Below are 17,479 nucleotides of genomic sequence, written 5' to 3' on the forward strand. Positions count from 1 at the left end.
ACGGAAGGGCTGCCCACCTATGGAGCTTGTGATTGTATTCTAAGCGTCCCATTTGAGGTTTGAACCAGGCGAGGACCTCATATTCTGTTTGGGTTTTTTTTTTTTTTTGTTTTTTTGTTTTGTGTGTGTGTGTGTGTGTGTGTGTGTGAGAGAGAGAGAGAGAGAGAGAGAGAGAGAGAGAGAGAGAGAGAGGGAAAGAGAGAGAGAGAGGCAGGGAACTGTGCTCTCAGGACCCTTTATCCTGTGCTGTCTCATGTAGTCTTAGTAGGAGAGGAGGTGCCGAGTCTCACTGCACCTTGATATGCTGAGGCTGGATGACATCCATGGGAGGCCTGCCCTTTTCTGAAGAGAAATGGAGGAGGAGTGGATAGGGGTTGGGATGAAGGACGGCCTGGGAGGAGAGCAAGGAGGGGAAACTGCAGTCAGGATAGAAAAAAATCAAAAAGGGGTGTGTTATAAGATCTCATACAGGCAAAGTGAGGCCGTTTGGTATCAACTGTATATTTCAACATTAAGGGAACGCAAAACTTTTGGAAGGACTCTGGAGAGGAAACAAATTCTTGGAAAAAAATCTAACTCTTTTTTAAAATTTTATTTATTATTTACTCTCTGCACGTTGGTATTTTGCCATGGGTGGTAGGTCCCTTAGAACTGGAATTAAAAATAGTTGTGAGCTGCCATGTGGGTGCTGGGAACTGAACCCAAGTCCTCTGGAAGGACAACCAGTATTCGCTTAACCACTAGGCCACCTCTCCAGTCCTAGGGAATCTAACTCTTGAGGAAGGGCCTGATGAACTGGCAGGATCTGGATTGTTCCGTCTGAGGGAGAAGATGAAGGCCGAAAGGACAGGTACAGGAAGAGAGAGCTGTATAAAGGGTTTCTCAGACTTCAGTGGTCTCACACTACAACATCTGTCCCTACACTGGGGTGCTTCGGTGATAGAGATGTGCTGTAGTCACCTGGGCTAGTTTGGGCCGGTTTAAGTCTGGTTCCAGTGGCTACTGGTTGCATGACCTTGAGTGAAATGAACCCAGTAACCCCTCACAGGGTCAGTGTAAGGACAGTGCCAGGTACCTACACAACACCTGGACATGCCAGCATGTCCTTCCTTCCTCCCTTCCTTCCTTCCTTCCTTCCTTCCTTCCTTCCTTCCTTCCTTCCTTCCTTCCTTGGTGGCATGCTTGTTGAGGTCAAAGGACAACTTGTGGGTATCTCTTCTCTCATTCTACCACGTGAGACCTCGGTTTAGGACACTGGTTGCCAAATTTGATACCAAAGTACCCTAGTCCACTGAGCCATCTTACTGGACCTAGTATTCTTTTCATGGGGATCAAAGTCTATGAATGTCCTGTGTGCTGTCCCATATTGTGGGAAAGAAAGATCTGGGGAAAAAAACAAAAAGAAAGAGCTAGGTCTAAGATCTCGATTACTTGTGAGGCCGAGGGAAGAGAATAAGGCTGAAGATCTGCCTGGGCTACAGAGGGAGTTCAAGGTCAGCCCAGGCAACTTTGTGAATCTTTGTCTCCAAAAGTCAAAACAGGTCTGGGGATATGTTCAATGGTAGAGGGCTTGTCTAGCACGCATGAGGCCCCAGGTCCAATCCGAGTATCATAACGAATCAGAGAGCCCTTGAAAACACACAGTAGGGCCAAATGATAGACTGAAAAGTCTGAATAACCAACCACACAGCAAATGCCAAATGCCTTTGTGGAAAAGGGGCTGTGGTGCATGTAACAGCAACGTGTGAGACATGCCAGGAACAAGGCTGGAGGCGGGAAGGCCAGCCAGGAGATTGGTCCAGCAGATGCTTTTGCACACATGCATCCCCACCACCTTACAGACATGATACTTTCTAAGCCAATGTCTGAGAGGAAAAAGAAAACAAAGAAAAGAAAAATGCCCTAACTTGGCAGCTCACTAGGAAACGACAGAAATGGATGTGTTTGCCAAAGTAACCAACGGTGGTGATTTTACTTCCAGCTCCCTTGATGACGGCTGGCTGCAGCAGTTACGTGAAGAACAGGCAACGCTGAGTTCACACACACTCATTCCCCTGGAAAAGATGCAGGGTTGATGAAATCTGGTTCCTTAGTCTTTCCAAGGTCATCGACGGTTTCTCAGTGTGCCTGGCTCTGTCAAACTTCCTAAATACCAGGAGAAGTCCAAGAGAGGCTCTGGGAAGGATTCCAGGGCTGGGTAGACACACCCCCTTTTGTTCCATCCTTTCTCCCAGGGGTGTGCTTTGTGCTTTCCTTACCCACGCTGGTGAATTCACAATCCACACAACCCACAGCACCTCTCAGCAAACAGCTGAGTGGAAAGAGGCAAAGCAGGAGGGGGGGAAACAAGCTCCTGAGGGGATGGAAAGAGGTGAGCTGTGTGGTTAGCACAGGCCATTGTTCAAGGTGGAGAGGCGAGCGAGCGACTCAGATCTTCACGCGCACAGGGCTCGCCCTGATCAGATCCCCTCATCTCCCAGTTACCGTAACCTGATCACTGCAGATGACAATCTGTCACCTGCCTGCGGACCGATGACTCAATGTGTATGAAACTCAGAAGAGGTAGGCTACAGTAATCGAAAAGCCAATAGCTCACGTTTCTTGAGTAACACACTCATAAAAAAGGTTAGTCAAACCACAAGCGCTTAACTGCTTCCAAGGCCGCTCAGAGCCTCGGGTCCGGATCTAGTCACCTCGAACCACGCCTCTCGGTGATTCATGTTTAACAGATTCAGGAGGAACAGAGGTTTTCTTCTGATGAAAACACAAAAGGCAACAATGTGTCTTAAATGCAGAAGCCGAGCCTGCCAGGTTGGGCCACCCCTCCCTTAAGAACCTTCTTAAAGGTGTTCCACCTGTATTTTGGTAATTCTCAAATGGACAGCTGCCCACCGGCATGGATGCCATGGGGGGGACGACATGGTTGCTGGTTTTGATTGTCAACTTGGAAGCCTAGAATCACAAAGTGGGCACGTAAACTTAGAGCCCTGTCCTCAGGGTCTAGGGACAAGATCCACGGTCAAATCCCTTCTCTTCCAGTCCACACAGCACTTTACAGATAAGATACTAAGGATAAATACGTTTATTGTGGTCCTACAGTACTGGGTGTCGTGCTAGAGACTTAGCTCACTATCCCACTTCATCGGTCCTTCACGGTTAAAAGCTCTTAAGGTGGACTGTCGTCTCTGACAGACGAGGAACTGAGAGCCCAGACAAGAGGCTTCACTTTTCCAAGGTTGTCCATGGTGAATGGAGAACCAGGGCACATTCTAAGAGTCATGTCTCTGCACACGCTAGAGGCTTTCCTGCCCGTGGTGGCTCAGCCCTTCATAGGCAGTGACTACAGATACTCTGCTGGGATAGTTCCCACAGCACGGCAGAGAGCATTTAGTGGCAACAACGGTGGCATTTTGTTCTTTTTTTTCTCCCAATCATAAGCACATACATTAAGAAGCATCGATAATGCAGAGTTGGGATGTCTGCACGGTGCTTCACAGAGCGCCTGGCACACACCAGCACTCCTGTGGTTGCTATTTATGCTCTGAGACATACAGCCATCACTGCAGTCCCACAGGTGAGATGCAGCATTGATATTACTTGATTACGAGGCAGCATCCTCCACACTGGCTTCAGGGAGGAACCAAGTATTTTTGTAGAAAAGAGAACGGGGAGAGGAAACTGTGAGACACTCCAAAGATGTGCTACATAGCATGGGCACATAGGAATCTATCCTTCCTGGTGTCCTGGGAGTCAGAGGTGGTGGTGGAGGCAGCCACAGCAAGAGGTAGAACTCTGCACTGTGCAGAGCAGGAATGGGCACAAGGAGGACCAGCGACAGGGATGCGGGAGGAGGGAGGACATCCAGACCCAGAATGTGGAAAGCGCTGCACAGGAGTGGGAAAGCGTCCAGAGAAGCCTGGAGAAGGCACAGCTCATGGAGGCTGGGTGGGCTGCATTGCTGGAGTAGGAGAGGCAAGTCTTAGATTTCACTCTACTGAGGAGCAACTTAAAGGGGTTTTATCATCTAAAGAGGAAGGCAAACAGGATTTGAATTCCAGAAAAACACTGCAAACACAACATTACAGTCAGTGTCTGGGAGTGGAAACACATGGACTTTATTTGAGTCTTGAGGTTTCTCAGGTCACTTTAGTCTGTCTCCTGTTGCCTCCTGTTATAGCTCATAAGTATTCTTACTCACTTTCCTGCAGGCATGGAAAAAAGGAAAAAAGAAGGAAGGAAGGAAGGAAAGAAGGAAGGAAGGAAGGAAGGAAGGAAGGAAAGAAGGAAGGAAGGAAGGAAGGAAGGAAGGAAGGAAGGAAGGAAGGAAGGGCAGGGAGACAAGCAAGGAAAGTGGGGTGCCCTGCGTTTGTGGGGATGCTAATCTTAACCTAAGAGAAACTGGAATTTTACTAACATTCACTCTGGGAGCCAGGAGTCAGGCAGCAGCCAGAATGGGGAGAGAGCAAACACTCGGGGTGGGACAGGCAGGGGGCTGAGCTGGAGACTGCCTTGTGTTGCTGCAGGGGTCTCTGTCGTCTGTGATGTCAGAGTGTGATTTCATATGTGTGCTTCCCATAAGACATGCTGCTTGATGTCATCTGTCCACAAGGAACCACAGGCCACGACAGCTCTTTTCTCAAGGGGACATACTCTGGACACAGAACAACAGCCTGCGGGGTTTCCCTGCCACCAGCTCTCAGGGACCAAACTTCTGGCTACCCAAAGCTCCCTCAGCACAGGTGCCATGAGCTGCTCTAGTGACTTCCTGGAGAAAGAGGGCCACCCCAGACTGCAGCACCACGCAGAGTTGGGTCTGGCCCTGCTCTGTCTAGCTGTGTCTCCTCACGGTTTTGACTCCTTCCTGAGTCAAAGGGCTTCTCTGGAGGTTCCCAACATCTTTTAAATGTGTAGACACCATAATGCATACAGAACCGGGGGCATGGGGGGGGGAGAAAGGAGGCTTGCTACCCTTTAACAGGGGTTAAACTGCTTCCTGCTCCTCCGCTACCCAAAGTAGGTGAGTTTTTCATCCCAGCTCTTCACAGAGAAAGCTGATGGTGCCTGCAGAAGTGTCAAAACCTCACTTACATGTTTACCACCAGTGACAAAAATCTTTTTTTTTTAATGATCTTTTCAACATGGGAACTTTCGTTAGTAACGTAATGCATAATTTTTTTTTCAAAAGATGTGGTGAATCCTGCTCCCAAAGGGGGAACAAATGAAAACCAGGAAAAAGGAAAAGTCAGAAGCAAGTAATGTCTTTCCTCCTTGTGGGAGAGAAATCCACCCTCTACTCCGGGCCAACTATTCGAGGCTAGCCTGACCTAAAGCATGGGCAAACATCACGCATAACAGGACAGGATTCAGGTTAGGACGCTAGAGGCAAGTTCGCCTTGTCATTTGGAAAAAAAAAATCGTCTTGATGTGGATGAAACACACTGCCCCTGCGAGAAAAAGGGTCAGCTAACCTGAGGGCTCGGTTTGCCCTTTGCCCTCATGGTTCAAGAGGCCAGGGCAGCAAGGGCTGGTGTGTGAGTGGTGTGCTCACTCTCAGCAAGGATTAAAGGGGGTGACTCATTCATCACAGCCCACTCGGTGCCATTTCCCTGGCGGCAGGAGCTTTTTAGAAAATGGTGCCTTGGAGAGAAAAGGGGGGAGAGAGAAGAGAGGGAGGGGACAGTAGCCTGGGCTCCTGATGCTGCATTCCATATGATGCCTGCCACAGGGGACGTCCTGTTTTCCCTCCCGTGATTCCACCGTTTTCTAGCACAACAGTTGGTTTAGCTAAACGATCCAAGGAGTTTCCCCTTTAAGTGTTTTTTCTTCTTCTTTTTTTAGTGTGTTCGTGAACACCCTGGTGTGCGTGTGCGCATGCGTGCATGCTTGTGTCCACCTATGTGCAAGTGGAGGCCAGAGGTCCACCTTGGCTGTCTTTCTTGATCATTTCCCCTCTTATTTTTTGAGCCAGTCTCGCACTGAACCTGAGCTTCCAGTTTGGTCAGAGAAGCCGGCTGACTAGACCTGCCTGTCTCCTGATGGCATTACAAAAGCTTTTATGTGGCTTCTGTGGGGGGAGGTGACTGCAGAAAGGGTCCTCATGTTTGAGCAGCCCCTCCTCCCCTCTGAGACAGGGTCCCACTATCTAGCTCTTCCTGACCCAGAACTCTTTGACCTGGAACTCACAGAGCTCTATCTAACTCTGGAGGGTCCTAAAAAAACATCTCATGAGCATAGGCTTAGGATAGGAGTCAACGAGTACCATGTGTCTGACAAGAAAACTCTCTTTATTTCTTCCCCGCACTGACCCTGGAGGTACTGCAATACAAGGTCAGTTTGTGGAGTGGGCGGTAAGCTTCCATCCCAGGTCCCAGCTCCAAAAATCCATTTAATAAATTGTCCTCGGATAGAGGACATATCAGATATTAAACTGATAAAAGCAGACACTACACTTGTTCTTAGCCAAAGGGCCGAGAAGCATCGTTTCTTTCCTTTCCGAGGCAGATCTCATGCGGGCATCCTTGGCATTGAAAGGAGGTCTTGACCTCTAAATCCTTTTCCCTACACCTCCTAAGCGCTAAGGTTCAGACACACGTGATACCCACCCCCTGCCTCCCCCAGGTTACTGTTTGTGTGATGAATGACCAGAAGCTTGTCCCAAGTGAATGTACGCATGTGAGGAAATGTGATTATTTATTTAGGTCTGAGCTGTAGTAATGTCTTTTCCTCAAGAAAAAAAAAAAAAAAAACCTAACCAACACAAACCTTTTAGGTCTGGGAATGTTGCTCATTTGCTCAGTATTAGAACATTTACCCCGAATCATTGAGGTCCCTAGGAGCCATCCTCCAAACAAACAAATAAGCAAACAAACACCACCTCAAAATTCGACACTGGTGTATGGCACAAGTACTCTATCTTCAGAGCCTGGAGAAGAGGTTGCCAGCATTACAGGATCAGGCTGTCTTGAAGACAGACTGGTTGTGCCTGACATTTCTAGTTCATCTCCCGTGGATGGGAGGGGCCTCTGGTCATTCCATCATCTGGTTCGTTTTCTCATTCACAGATGAGTAAACAGAGGTCCAGAAAGCATTCTGGGATTTTCCTAAGTGGCTGCGAAAACACAGGTAAGTGTCTCTTCATTGTACTATACCACCAAATACTGAAAAAGGTGGCAGTGGGGGGGGTGGATGGGGGGGGGCGATGGAAGCCCTCAGTTATCCTGGGCTCTGAAGCTGCTTTTTCAAGAGCAACTCTGCCCAGCTGATAAACCCTGGTGAGCCCACTGGACACACAGACAGCCCCAGATGACCTCTATGGGACACTAAAGGAAACCAAACTCGTGAATACGGGGAAAGAGGTCTGTGGAAGGGGGAGGGGTAGCTGGAAGAGGTGAGGGTGGGGATAAGAGAGAGCCCACAGGAGAGTAACCAGGTACGTACATGAATACGAAATTGTCAAAGAACAAGCTTTACCAACAAACAAAAAGAGTTAACTAAGCCAAGTTCCCAATCCTAGCTCCCAGAAGATCTGGTGGTTCAAAAAAGAGAGAAAGTAGACCTTCTAAAGTCCGTGTCTGCAGAGTCTGAAATCTTATCGTCAGAAACCACTGGATGGCTCTCCGAGGCAACAGCAGAGCCAAGAGGATCTGGACATTGGGAACATGAAAATAGACAAACAAAAACCTACCACAGTAAGAGGCTTGGCCTCAGCCATTGGCTCAGCCAACTGTGAGGACGAGGTACTCTCTCTCAGATTTTAGTTCTCTGGGCTGAAACTGAGACTCATTACTTGGACTTCCTTGCCGGTCTCATCCCATGCTCCTCCCACATCAGCTTCGGCCATTTCTAGAGTCTAAACAGTCCTCCAGCTAAGATTCCCTTGTAGAGTCGGATAACCCCGGCTTTCTTCTGAATTCATCAGTGTCCACTCACACAAGCAAGGTCCAAAGGTACACAGGTAATGCCTTGGCATCCTGACTGATCTGCTGGGCATAGACTGTCTGTGGAAGTCACCACATGACCCCTTGATGTGTCTCCTCAAGGGGAGGTAAAAAGAGTAGAGAAGGGAAGCTCCTTAAACTGAAACACACCAACTTCAGTCTGACATGATTTAGGGATGGGTTCACTAACGGACAGATTCTTTCTTTCTTTCTTTCTTTCTTTCTTTCTTTCTTTCTTTCTTTCTTTCTTTCTTTCTTTCTTTCTTTTCTTTTCTTCCTTCCTTCCTTCCTTCCTTCCTTCCTTCCTTCCTTCCTTCCTTCCTTCCTTCCTTCCTTTCTTTTAAGATAGGGTCTCTCATATAGCCCAGGCTGGCCCCAAACTTACTATACAGTGTTTATAGCCTAGAACTCCTGATCCTCTGGCCTTTACCTCCCAAGTGTTAGGGATGTAGGAATAATCCACCATATCCTTGGATTACATTTTATTCATATATCACATGCTTTACTTTTGGAGACAGAGTCTCTCTCTATGGCCCCGGCTAGCCTGGAACTCACTATGTGGACCAGAGTGGTCTCAAACTCACAGAGATCTACCCGTCTCTGTCTTGTGAGTGCTGCGATTAAAGACACGTGCTACAATTTATTCTTGAAGTGACTAAAAGCATGCAAAAGATAACCAACTAGTAACAGCAAAATAGATAAGCAGAAATACCAACTTCAGTAATTTCAAAATCTATGGATTCTTTCAACATAGAATTCAACTGAATGTCTACTTATAAAGTGCTTCCTATACCGGAATAATCTCAGAGTCAAAAGCAGACAGGCAATTGGGATGTAGAAAAGCTACTAAGAAGAATAAATACAAGAAGACAGACTCCAGAGCAGCAAGCAGTTTTACAAAGAGATATTGACAAATGTTATTAGTGCCGAGGAAGAGTTTTATTCACGTGATAACTATTTTTGCTCAACACCGCCAGCATCCAATTTAATAATAAAACTGACACATTCACCTAAGCTGCTTGCAACTCCAGATCTATTTTAATACTGTGGTCACGAGTGTGCAAACATCTGGGCAATCATGAAATAGCCCCACCATTTGCAAGTCCCCAACACTTAAATGGACGTAACTGCCTCTTAGTCATCTCGGTCTGCAGTGGCTTCTGACAATGTGAAAACCGACGACATAAAAACTAACTTCAGTAAGACAAGCGATCAATTCAAATTGAGTGATTTAAGTCCACGTTTTTCTCCAATCACTTTCTGCTAAAGCGAGCTCTCAATCAAATTCAAGAAAATATGGCGATAAGTTTTAGAACATTAAAAAAAAAAGTTAGAGCATGCTAACAGAACCAACTTGTAACATATCATTACAAAATTTTACCAAGATGCTATCTTGAACATTTTACTGGTGCAAGTTGCATAAATCTATGCAACAGATGTCATTCAGAGGGAAGAGGAAGGAACAGCATCTTTAACACCAACTCCATCTAAGAAACAATACCAAATGTTCCCCTGCTTTGTAGCTAAGACTCCTCAGATAATATTTTTAATTCTATATACTAGAGCCATCAAAACGAACCAACCACAGCCAATAAGAACACAATGGAAACCCGTTTTTAACAGCACTAGGAGAGGCAAGTGCGGTAAAAACATCCCCATGTTATCTCAGTCAAGTTATCTGCTGGCGGCAGCAAGAAAGGGCCGTGCATCCTTACCAATGAATTTCTGAGGCATTGAGCTTTTCCGTTTTGCCACATTGCTTGCTAATCTGTCCAGAACGAGCGCTCTTTCACTTCCCATCTCGGCTTTGATGTGTCTTGCCTCCACACTTGCTGGTTTGGAAGAAGAGGGAGAGGAATACATTGGTACATGGGGAGAATGGGGAAGGGGTTGGGGGGCTGATGCACGGGGCTGTCATTACCTGTGGGTCCTGCTTGGTTTCCTGCCCTGGGTACCTGCTGTGGTCAGTGAGACCGATTCTGGGGCACATTCAAATCTTGCAGTCTTATGCTGAGACGGGAAAGCCCGACCCATCCCCAGCTAGTACCTTAACTAGCAAGAGGAAGTATTGAAGAAACAGCTTGGACGTGGTTGGTTGCAAAGAGATAGATAGATGGAGGCCCTTTCACCCCCGGCAGCTCCTTTCTGATTCTGAGTAACTGCATGTGACACCTGCACGCTGATATAATTCTTCTTAACAACTTTGAAAAAAAAAAAAAGGCACGGTGCCCCAGATTCACCGCTCTGGCTATGGTAATAGACTTTTGAAAATAGATACACTCGCCCAGATAGCAAGAAATCTACCCAGTGATTTGGGTATTGAAATACTGAGTCATTTTTTTTTCTTCACTACGTTTCTCTCAGTTCTTATCTTTCAAATTCCGTTTCTCTGGGTTCCGTGTGTTGCTTCATAAGTTCTCCACACATCTCAAAATTGTTTCCATTACCGTGTCCCTCAGCCATACTGTTGTCTGAAAATTAACGGGCAATCTGTATACTGCGTTTCTATTGTATTCCTAATGAAAAAAAAATGACAATAGGAACTGCCCGAGAGTGTGCATTGGTTATGGACCCACAGACAGACATCTGAGTGGCACGGGCTGGAGTTCTCAGACCTGGCTGTGAATTAGTCCAGTCTGATTGCCTGGTACACGCTTAGATATCCACAGGCAGCTTCCCCTTCACTCTGCGGTGGGGCCAGGACAAGCATGCTTTCCAAGTTCCCCGGATGATTTTTAAAGGCAGCCATAACAGGACGACGAGGCTCATGCTTATAGTTCCAATCCTTGGGAGACTGAGGCAAGAGGATGGCCATGAGTTTGAGACTAGCCTGGGTTACACAATGAGTTGCAGGCCACCCTAGGCTACCATGTGAGACTGGGGAGGGGGAGCAGCCAGAATTTCAGTGCACTAGATGAATATAAAAATAACGCCAATACGCTTAAATAGTAAAGCAGAACAAATGTAATTTACTCTGGAGCAGCCAGCGGTAACCAACGAGACACCACGTCTAAAAAGTTAGAACGCACTAGCTGCTATAAACAGAAGGCCCAAAACTTTATAATGCTGGAATCAAGGACCAGTAAAGAATTTCTGTAGAAAGAGCAAAGAGTAAACACTGTGTGTGACCATTTGCAATCATTACTACTTTTGAGGCAGGGTCTTTCTGTTTCACAGCTCCAAGGCTGGCCCCAAACCTCAAGTCCTGGGATTACACACCTGCACTACATTCATGTTGGCGGCAACTATTTTTAAATCTGTGGGATGCACAGCCCCTTTCTATATTAGTGTTCTCTGCTCCACATCTCTGCTAAAATGTAAAAACTGGACCAGAGAGATGTCTCAGCCTGTGACATGCTTGCTATATAAGAACCTGGATTTGGATCCCCAGGACCCACCTAAAGAGCCCAAGCCTGTAATCCCAGCACCGGGGAAGCAGCAACAGCAGGCACTAGCCAGGCATTCTAGCTTTTCATGGGCAAGGCCCAGGCTCAGTGAGAGACTCTGCTTCAAGAACTAAGGTGGACAGTGATTGAGAAAGACATTCAAAATCGACTTCTGGCCTCCAGGCACACCTAGACACACACAAACGTGGACACCTCCGTAGACCACACATACACAATAAATAAGTAAACAGTAAAAACCCTGTATACAAACAGACTGATGGCTGCCCTTGACCCCAGGGCCATGGTGCATCCACCCCGCCCAAGCAAACATATTGAGACATTATATCTCTGTTTCGTCTGAGCACTTCCGAAAGTCTAAACTAGAAGGTCATACATTTCTAATGTGTCTAAGGAAAAAAAAATCTACTTTTTTTTAAGGGACTAGAGTTAAAAAGGTAAAACTGATATCTGCAGAATGAGATATTCCCTAGCTCAGTGCCCACACAGGTTTGGGAACTGTCTACTCTTGTCCTGAAAGGAGTCTGAGGTATTTGCCATGTGAAGAGATTCCAATATACAGAATTATCACACATTCCATGGTTTGTGAGACACATGTCCCGAAGAAAGGGACACTGGCTACCTTTGCAAGGGATGAATGACCCGGAAAGATCTCCAGGGCAAGAGAGGCTGGACCGGAGAGCGCCAATGCCAGATTAGAAAATGATCATTTCAAGTCTTAATTGTTTTCCACTTTCTTCCCATCACCAGAAGAACTCTGTTTCGGGTGTTATACAATGCAGAGCTTTGTGTGGTTTTTAAAAATCACTCATAAAGGAAACCTGTCTCCAAAAGTGAAAAAACAAGTATATTGGCAACGCCACATCACTTGACGTGGGCTCTTGTCAACAATAACTCTGAAGAAACCTATCCCCACATCTGCTCCAGCTGTCAACACCGATTTACCTAAATGAGAAGATTACGCTCAGGACCAGGGGCCTAGGCAGCTTTCAGACTTGGTAAAGTCCTTGGACTTAGGCACTTGGTGACAGGACGCTGCTATGGAGTGAAGGGGGTCAAATTCTGCTCAGTCCAGGGACAGGTTACAATGACCAAACAGGAAATGATCATGCGTATTATTTCCTTGCACACAAACCACCGCCAGATGTGGCACTAGCCAAAGTCCCTTGAGCAGAGAGATGAAAGACGGCCTGGAAGTTGAAGTCAGTTTCCAACACAAGGGATTACTGCTTTGTTATTGTTGTTGCTGTTCCTTTTTCTTAGAAGTAGGGTAAAGGTAGCCATGTGTACTCTAGGAGCATTATGAGAGGATCAGAGGCACCAGGCCTGTATCTGTTATGGAAATGATTTAGGTTGAAATGAGGATAACAAATACTTGGGGAATTTTTACTTTTGAGCACCCTTCACCACTGTGTTTGGTCCCTTTTAGTTCTTCCCCTCATGGCCAAATCATGACCTGGGACCCACCCTAAGCATGACGCCTCAGTTTCCCACTTATGTCTTAGGAGTCATTGTTCATGTTTCACCAGAGTCCCCAGCAGCAGCGGCAGCAGTTTTGTGGGCACACGCGACGACATCCTCTGTGTTTGGGAGGATGCTGAGGCATGGACACATTGACCTAAATAACTGTAATTAGGGCATGTCACTAAATGGCAGCCTTCTGAGATAACATCACCCTCCTCATTCCTGGTTACCCACCAAGCTGGTCTTGGCAGTCATTTCCAGATAACTCTCACCGTGTCAATCAGTGGCCAAATGGTTGACATTTAAGAGAGGAACGTTCTGGAGTGTTCGTGGGTGAAAAGATAATCTGGGGGCACAAGTGAAGGCTTTCCCACTTCCACAGCTCTGCTCAGAGGGAAAGGCCTCCTGTGAGAAACCGAGAGAGCGCTCGCCCACGGCACCCTTCCCAGAGCTGTCAGGCAGGACACTGACACTCCCAACCACGGGAGCACACCCCAGGGCCTGAGTTCCCCTTCACAGACTTAACTGGAATGGACAAAGGCTAACAGGCAACAAAATGGGGTCCACTTTCTTCCCTAGACTTCGTGTCTTTTTACCTCTGAACCGCCAGACGGTGGATGGACAAAACCACTGAACGGGCATCTTTTAAACACCAAGTCAGTTGTCGGAGTTAGCTGAGCTCGGGGATTGTTTAAGACGAAAGGGGAGGAAGGCCTTCTGACTTCTGGTCCTCCCTCGCCTTTAGGACTCAACTGTCCACTCAGGCAGTCTAGACTTGCTACAAGGAGTCCCACAAACGTAAGTGGAAGAAAACGAGTTTGGCAAGGTGGCAAGGGAATAAGATAATGGGTCTAAATGATGCAACAGGAAATCCGTTCCTAGGTGGTGTTCGGCAGTTTAGTGTTGCGGGGTGGGGGCGGGGGTCTGGGAAGGTGGACATTGATACATTTGGTACCTGAGTGGGCACAGGGGCAGGGCTGCAATTCTTGATCCAATTTCCCTCCACATCGTTTGTCTACTATGGAGTAGGTAAGGGTCAATTTTTATTAGCAACGGATCTTAGAGACGTTGAAAAAATAATAAAATGTCATGATAACCCCAATTACAAAAATAAATTGCCTTTAATCCCTGCACAAGCCTTAACTGTTAACTGCTTCCGTGATACATTGTTAAACCTGAAAGTAATTGTAGCTTTGACTATGTGTTCATGGTCTGCTTTTGTTTTTTGCAAAATCCTTCATCAGGGCTCGAAGAGTTAAATGGAGCTAAAAGCAGCCATTGCATCCGGTCTCTTCTATGGTGTGGTCAGCAGCTAATGGAGACAGGAACAAAGTGGAGTCATTGTGCAAGGAGATTGTCTAACAACAGATTGCTATCAAAGACAAGGCAGGTTCAAACAAAAAAGCTACATGTAACTGTTGCCCTGTGGAGCAAGTCAAATGAGACTGTTAGGAATACAGACTTGGTGTTGGTTTTTTTTTTTTTAACTCTTAGAAGAAAAGGTGGAGCTACATGATAAAATATGATTTCATCCTGAAACCCTTGTATTGGCTCCACTGAAGCAATGAGAAAGGAGAAAAAAAAATGAACTCCCAGACTCACAACTAAACATCATCAACCATCCGCTTAGGGCTTTTTCTTTTTGACAGGATCTCTCTATGTTCCCGTAGCCCTGGAACTGTCTATGTAGAGTCTACCCTGTAGACCAGGCTGACTTTGAACTCACAAGAGATCCCCTGCCTCTGCCTCCCGAGTGCTGGGATTCAAGGTATATGTCATCACCTCTGGTTTTAGTCACTTACTTTATAAATGCTATTATCAGCGGCAGAGTGCTGGTCTAGAATGTGCAAGGCCCTGGGTTTGAGCTTCAGCGATGCCAACAAAACGTCTTATTATTGCTAGAACTCATGATTATTCACGAAAGCTTTGGCTACAAGTATAAGTTGTGTGAAATGAGGCCACAGTAACATCAAAAAGATCAAGAAGATGAATGCCATGGTCATCTGCCGTTCCTTCTGGCCATCTGTACACCACTGGGCAGCGGGAATATTGCAACGACGTCCCTCTTGCAAGGCATCTGCTGTAGAGACTTAAACTCAACTTGCAATAACTCATATGTCTCCATTATCAGCCCAGTGCCTCAATGCTCTGTGTGTTCTTCAGGGGTAGGGGCTTAGCTTTTCCTCATCTTTGCAAACAGGTCATGATACAGAACCGAATCAGCTGTGTCTGAGTAAAAGCAAGGACCAGCAAGACAGAAGTCCTGTCTCTGCACACTGTTGTTCTTTCAGAGGCTGGTCTTTTCTCAAAGACCTTTCATCAATCCCCTTCCAGAGAGGCCTGCTCTCCAGGACAGACAGCTCTGTCCCCCGCTGGCTCTCACACTACACCACAGCTTAACTTGCTTTTCTTTCTTTAGAGCCAGGGTCTTGCTACCCTACCCTCCCGCCTCAGCCTCCTGCTGCCACATCCAGCTGGGTTTTGATTTAAACACGCACTTGCTGCGTGAGTGCCCACACACGGGAGCCCTGAAATAGCGTTTTAGAAGTGACACGAGGAATAAAGATTTAGGATGTACTGCCCTGGGGCTGGAAATAAGTAGAAATAGCTGCTTGAGTACCTAGTCTGCACAAAGTCCTAGGTTCTATTCCCAGTATCGCATCAAACCGAGCATTGGAGGCACATGCTTGCAATTCCACTGTGGAGAGAGGTGGAGGCAGAAACCAGAAGTTCAAGTTTAAGGGAACATTACTGCATTGGTCAGGCTTGGAATAGAACACTGTATCCATCCATACTGGACTCCTAGTTACAGGAAGGAAACAGACATGGAAACCACAGAAGGAATGGTGCCCGTGAAGGAGGGGCTCGAGCTAGAACAAAAGGTCTTTACATTTGGATCCTGGAAAAAATGTGTAGGCATTATTTAAAACCCAAGAGACCCAGAAACATAGAACAGGCATGTGGTATTTATACTTGATTGAGCTGTGACTTTACCCATTTTGTAACCTAAAACCACAACTATGGCATACTTGTCAGAAAGAAAGAAAGAAAGAAAGAAAGAAAGAAAGAAAGAAAGAAAGAAAGAAAGAAAGAAAGAAAGAAAGAAAGAAAAAAGAAATCAAAGCCAGGCAGGTCGCACACATAGCAGAAGGTTCAGGTCAGTCAGAGCTACATAGAGAGGCTCTATCTCGGAAAAAAAGAAAAGAAAAAAAAAAGCAATCAAATTTGCTGACTTGGTTAACCCTTGACTTTTTGCTGAGACTTAAATTCTGTTGCACGCATCCATCAAACAGCCCTATGGATGCAAATTAGCTTTGTCGGCAGCTCAATGCCTCCTGCCCCAGCACTCTCAACAGCCTAAAACTTCTGATAACTTTTTAAACTTCAAATTCCTAAAATGGCATGGGGTTACTTCAAAAATCATCATTTTATTATTGCATATGGTGTAGAATCACTGATTCCCTTATTCCTATTTCCAGGAGAATCAAGACACCACACACACACACACACACACACACACCACACATACACACACACACACACCACACACATACACCCCACACACATACACACATGCACCACATATATATATATATACACACACACACACACAAACACAACACACATACCACATACACACCCCCACACACATATACCACACACCCACACCCCACACCCCGGCACACATACACCACACACACACCACAAGCACACACAGCACACACACACCCCACCACCCCACACCGACCCCCACACCACACACACCACACACACACGTGTGTGTCTCTTCAATATATGTTGCATATTTCTCTTGCTGTCCAAGTAATATATAACTGTTAAAATATAGTTTATTATTTCCCAAGATGGAAAGAAAATCCCCCACCGATGAACCGATGCCTGGGAAAGCACACTGGTCAGTCCATACGTGAACTGCACGAGAACAGTTTCAACATGGCTGAAACCAAAAACCGTATGTCTGTTAGAAGAAGTAGACTCAAAAGGCTCCCCTTGTGTGACTGCACTTATGTGACATTATCTGGTACAAGGAAATCAGCAGAGAACCAAAGTAGGGGAGCTGTTGCCAGTCACAGGAGGCAGGAAAATGGAGGTGGTAGGCGGGGCGTCTCTCTTGGGAGTGGCAAACGTTCTGGAATTAGACAATGATGATGGTTGCCAGTTTTATTTATTTCTTACTGTAGTCTTTGTTGTTTTTTGGGAAAGAGTCTCTACACGTAGCTCTGGCTGTTCTGGAACTCACTCTGTAGACCAGGCTGGCTTCAAATTCAGTCATCCCCCTGCCTCTGCCTCCTATTGCTGAGATGAAAGGATGTGCCACCACACCTGGCTGTTATAGAGTATGAATTGATTTTAAAAATAAAAAATACAGGGAGCAGGAGGTGGAATGGGAGAGAGAACTGTGGTTGGAATGTAAAATGAATTTTTAAAAAACGTGGTTTAAAAAATAATAAAAAATAAAAAACACTGCCAGACAAATGCATGTGTGCACATGTGTGTGCACGTGTGTGCGCATGTACACATGCATGCCTGCGTGCACACATAAACCCAACTAAACAAGCAAACTAAAGCGCTAGTCATTTTTTTTTTGGATTTTCGAGAGGTGCTAATCATTTTTAAGTTAGTCACTGGATTTTGACAAGTCTTTGTTTTCCCACC

General features: G+C 46.2%; 1 protein-coding gene and 1 non-coding gene across 3 annotated transcripts in view; both read right to left on the reverse strand.

Annotated features, from left to right (window-relative positions):
• The window catches only part of Ikzf3 (IKAROS family zinc finger 3), an 85,394-nt gene that overhangs the window by 3,266 nt on the left and 64,649 nt on the right, over positions 1 to 17,479 (reverse strand). The window contains exons 1-2 of one of the 2 annotated variants that reach the window (XM_050157161.1): positions 9,859 to 10,064; positions 9,653 to 9,769 (exon numbers count right to left, since the gene is read on the reverse strand). In XM_050157161.1, the coding sequence (XP_050013118.1) occupies positions 9,653 to 9,737 (85 nt within the window). In that variant the 5' untranslated portion in view covers positions 9,738 to 9,769; positions 9,859 to 10,064. Of the gene's footprint in view, positions 1 to 9,652; positions 9,770 to 9,858; positions 10,065 to 17,479 lie in introns of those variants that run through there. The other variant, XM_050157160.1, reaches the window with a different exon arrangement.
• On the reverse strand, positions 6,291 to 6,479 carry LOC126510589 (U2 spliceosomal RNA). The gene has a single exon (XR_007594443.1). It is a non-coding gene; the product is annotated as a U2 spliceosomal RNA (small nuclear RNA).

Source organism: Alexandromys fortis, unplaced genomic scaffold (genome assembly GCF_014885135.2).
Source record: "Alexandromys fortis isolate MF-2015 unplaced genomic scaffold, M_Fortis_MF-2015_v1.1 scaffold_31, whole genome shotgun sequence".
Taxonomy (NCBI): Eukaryota; Metazoa; Chordata; class Mammalia; order Rodentia; family Cricetidae; genus Alexandromys; species Alexandromys fortis.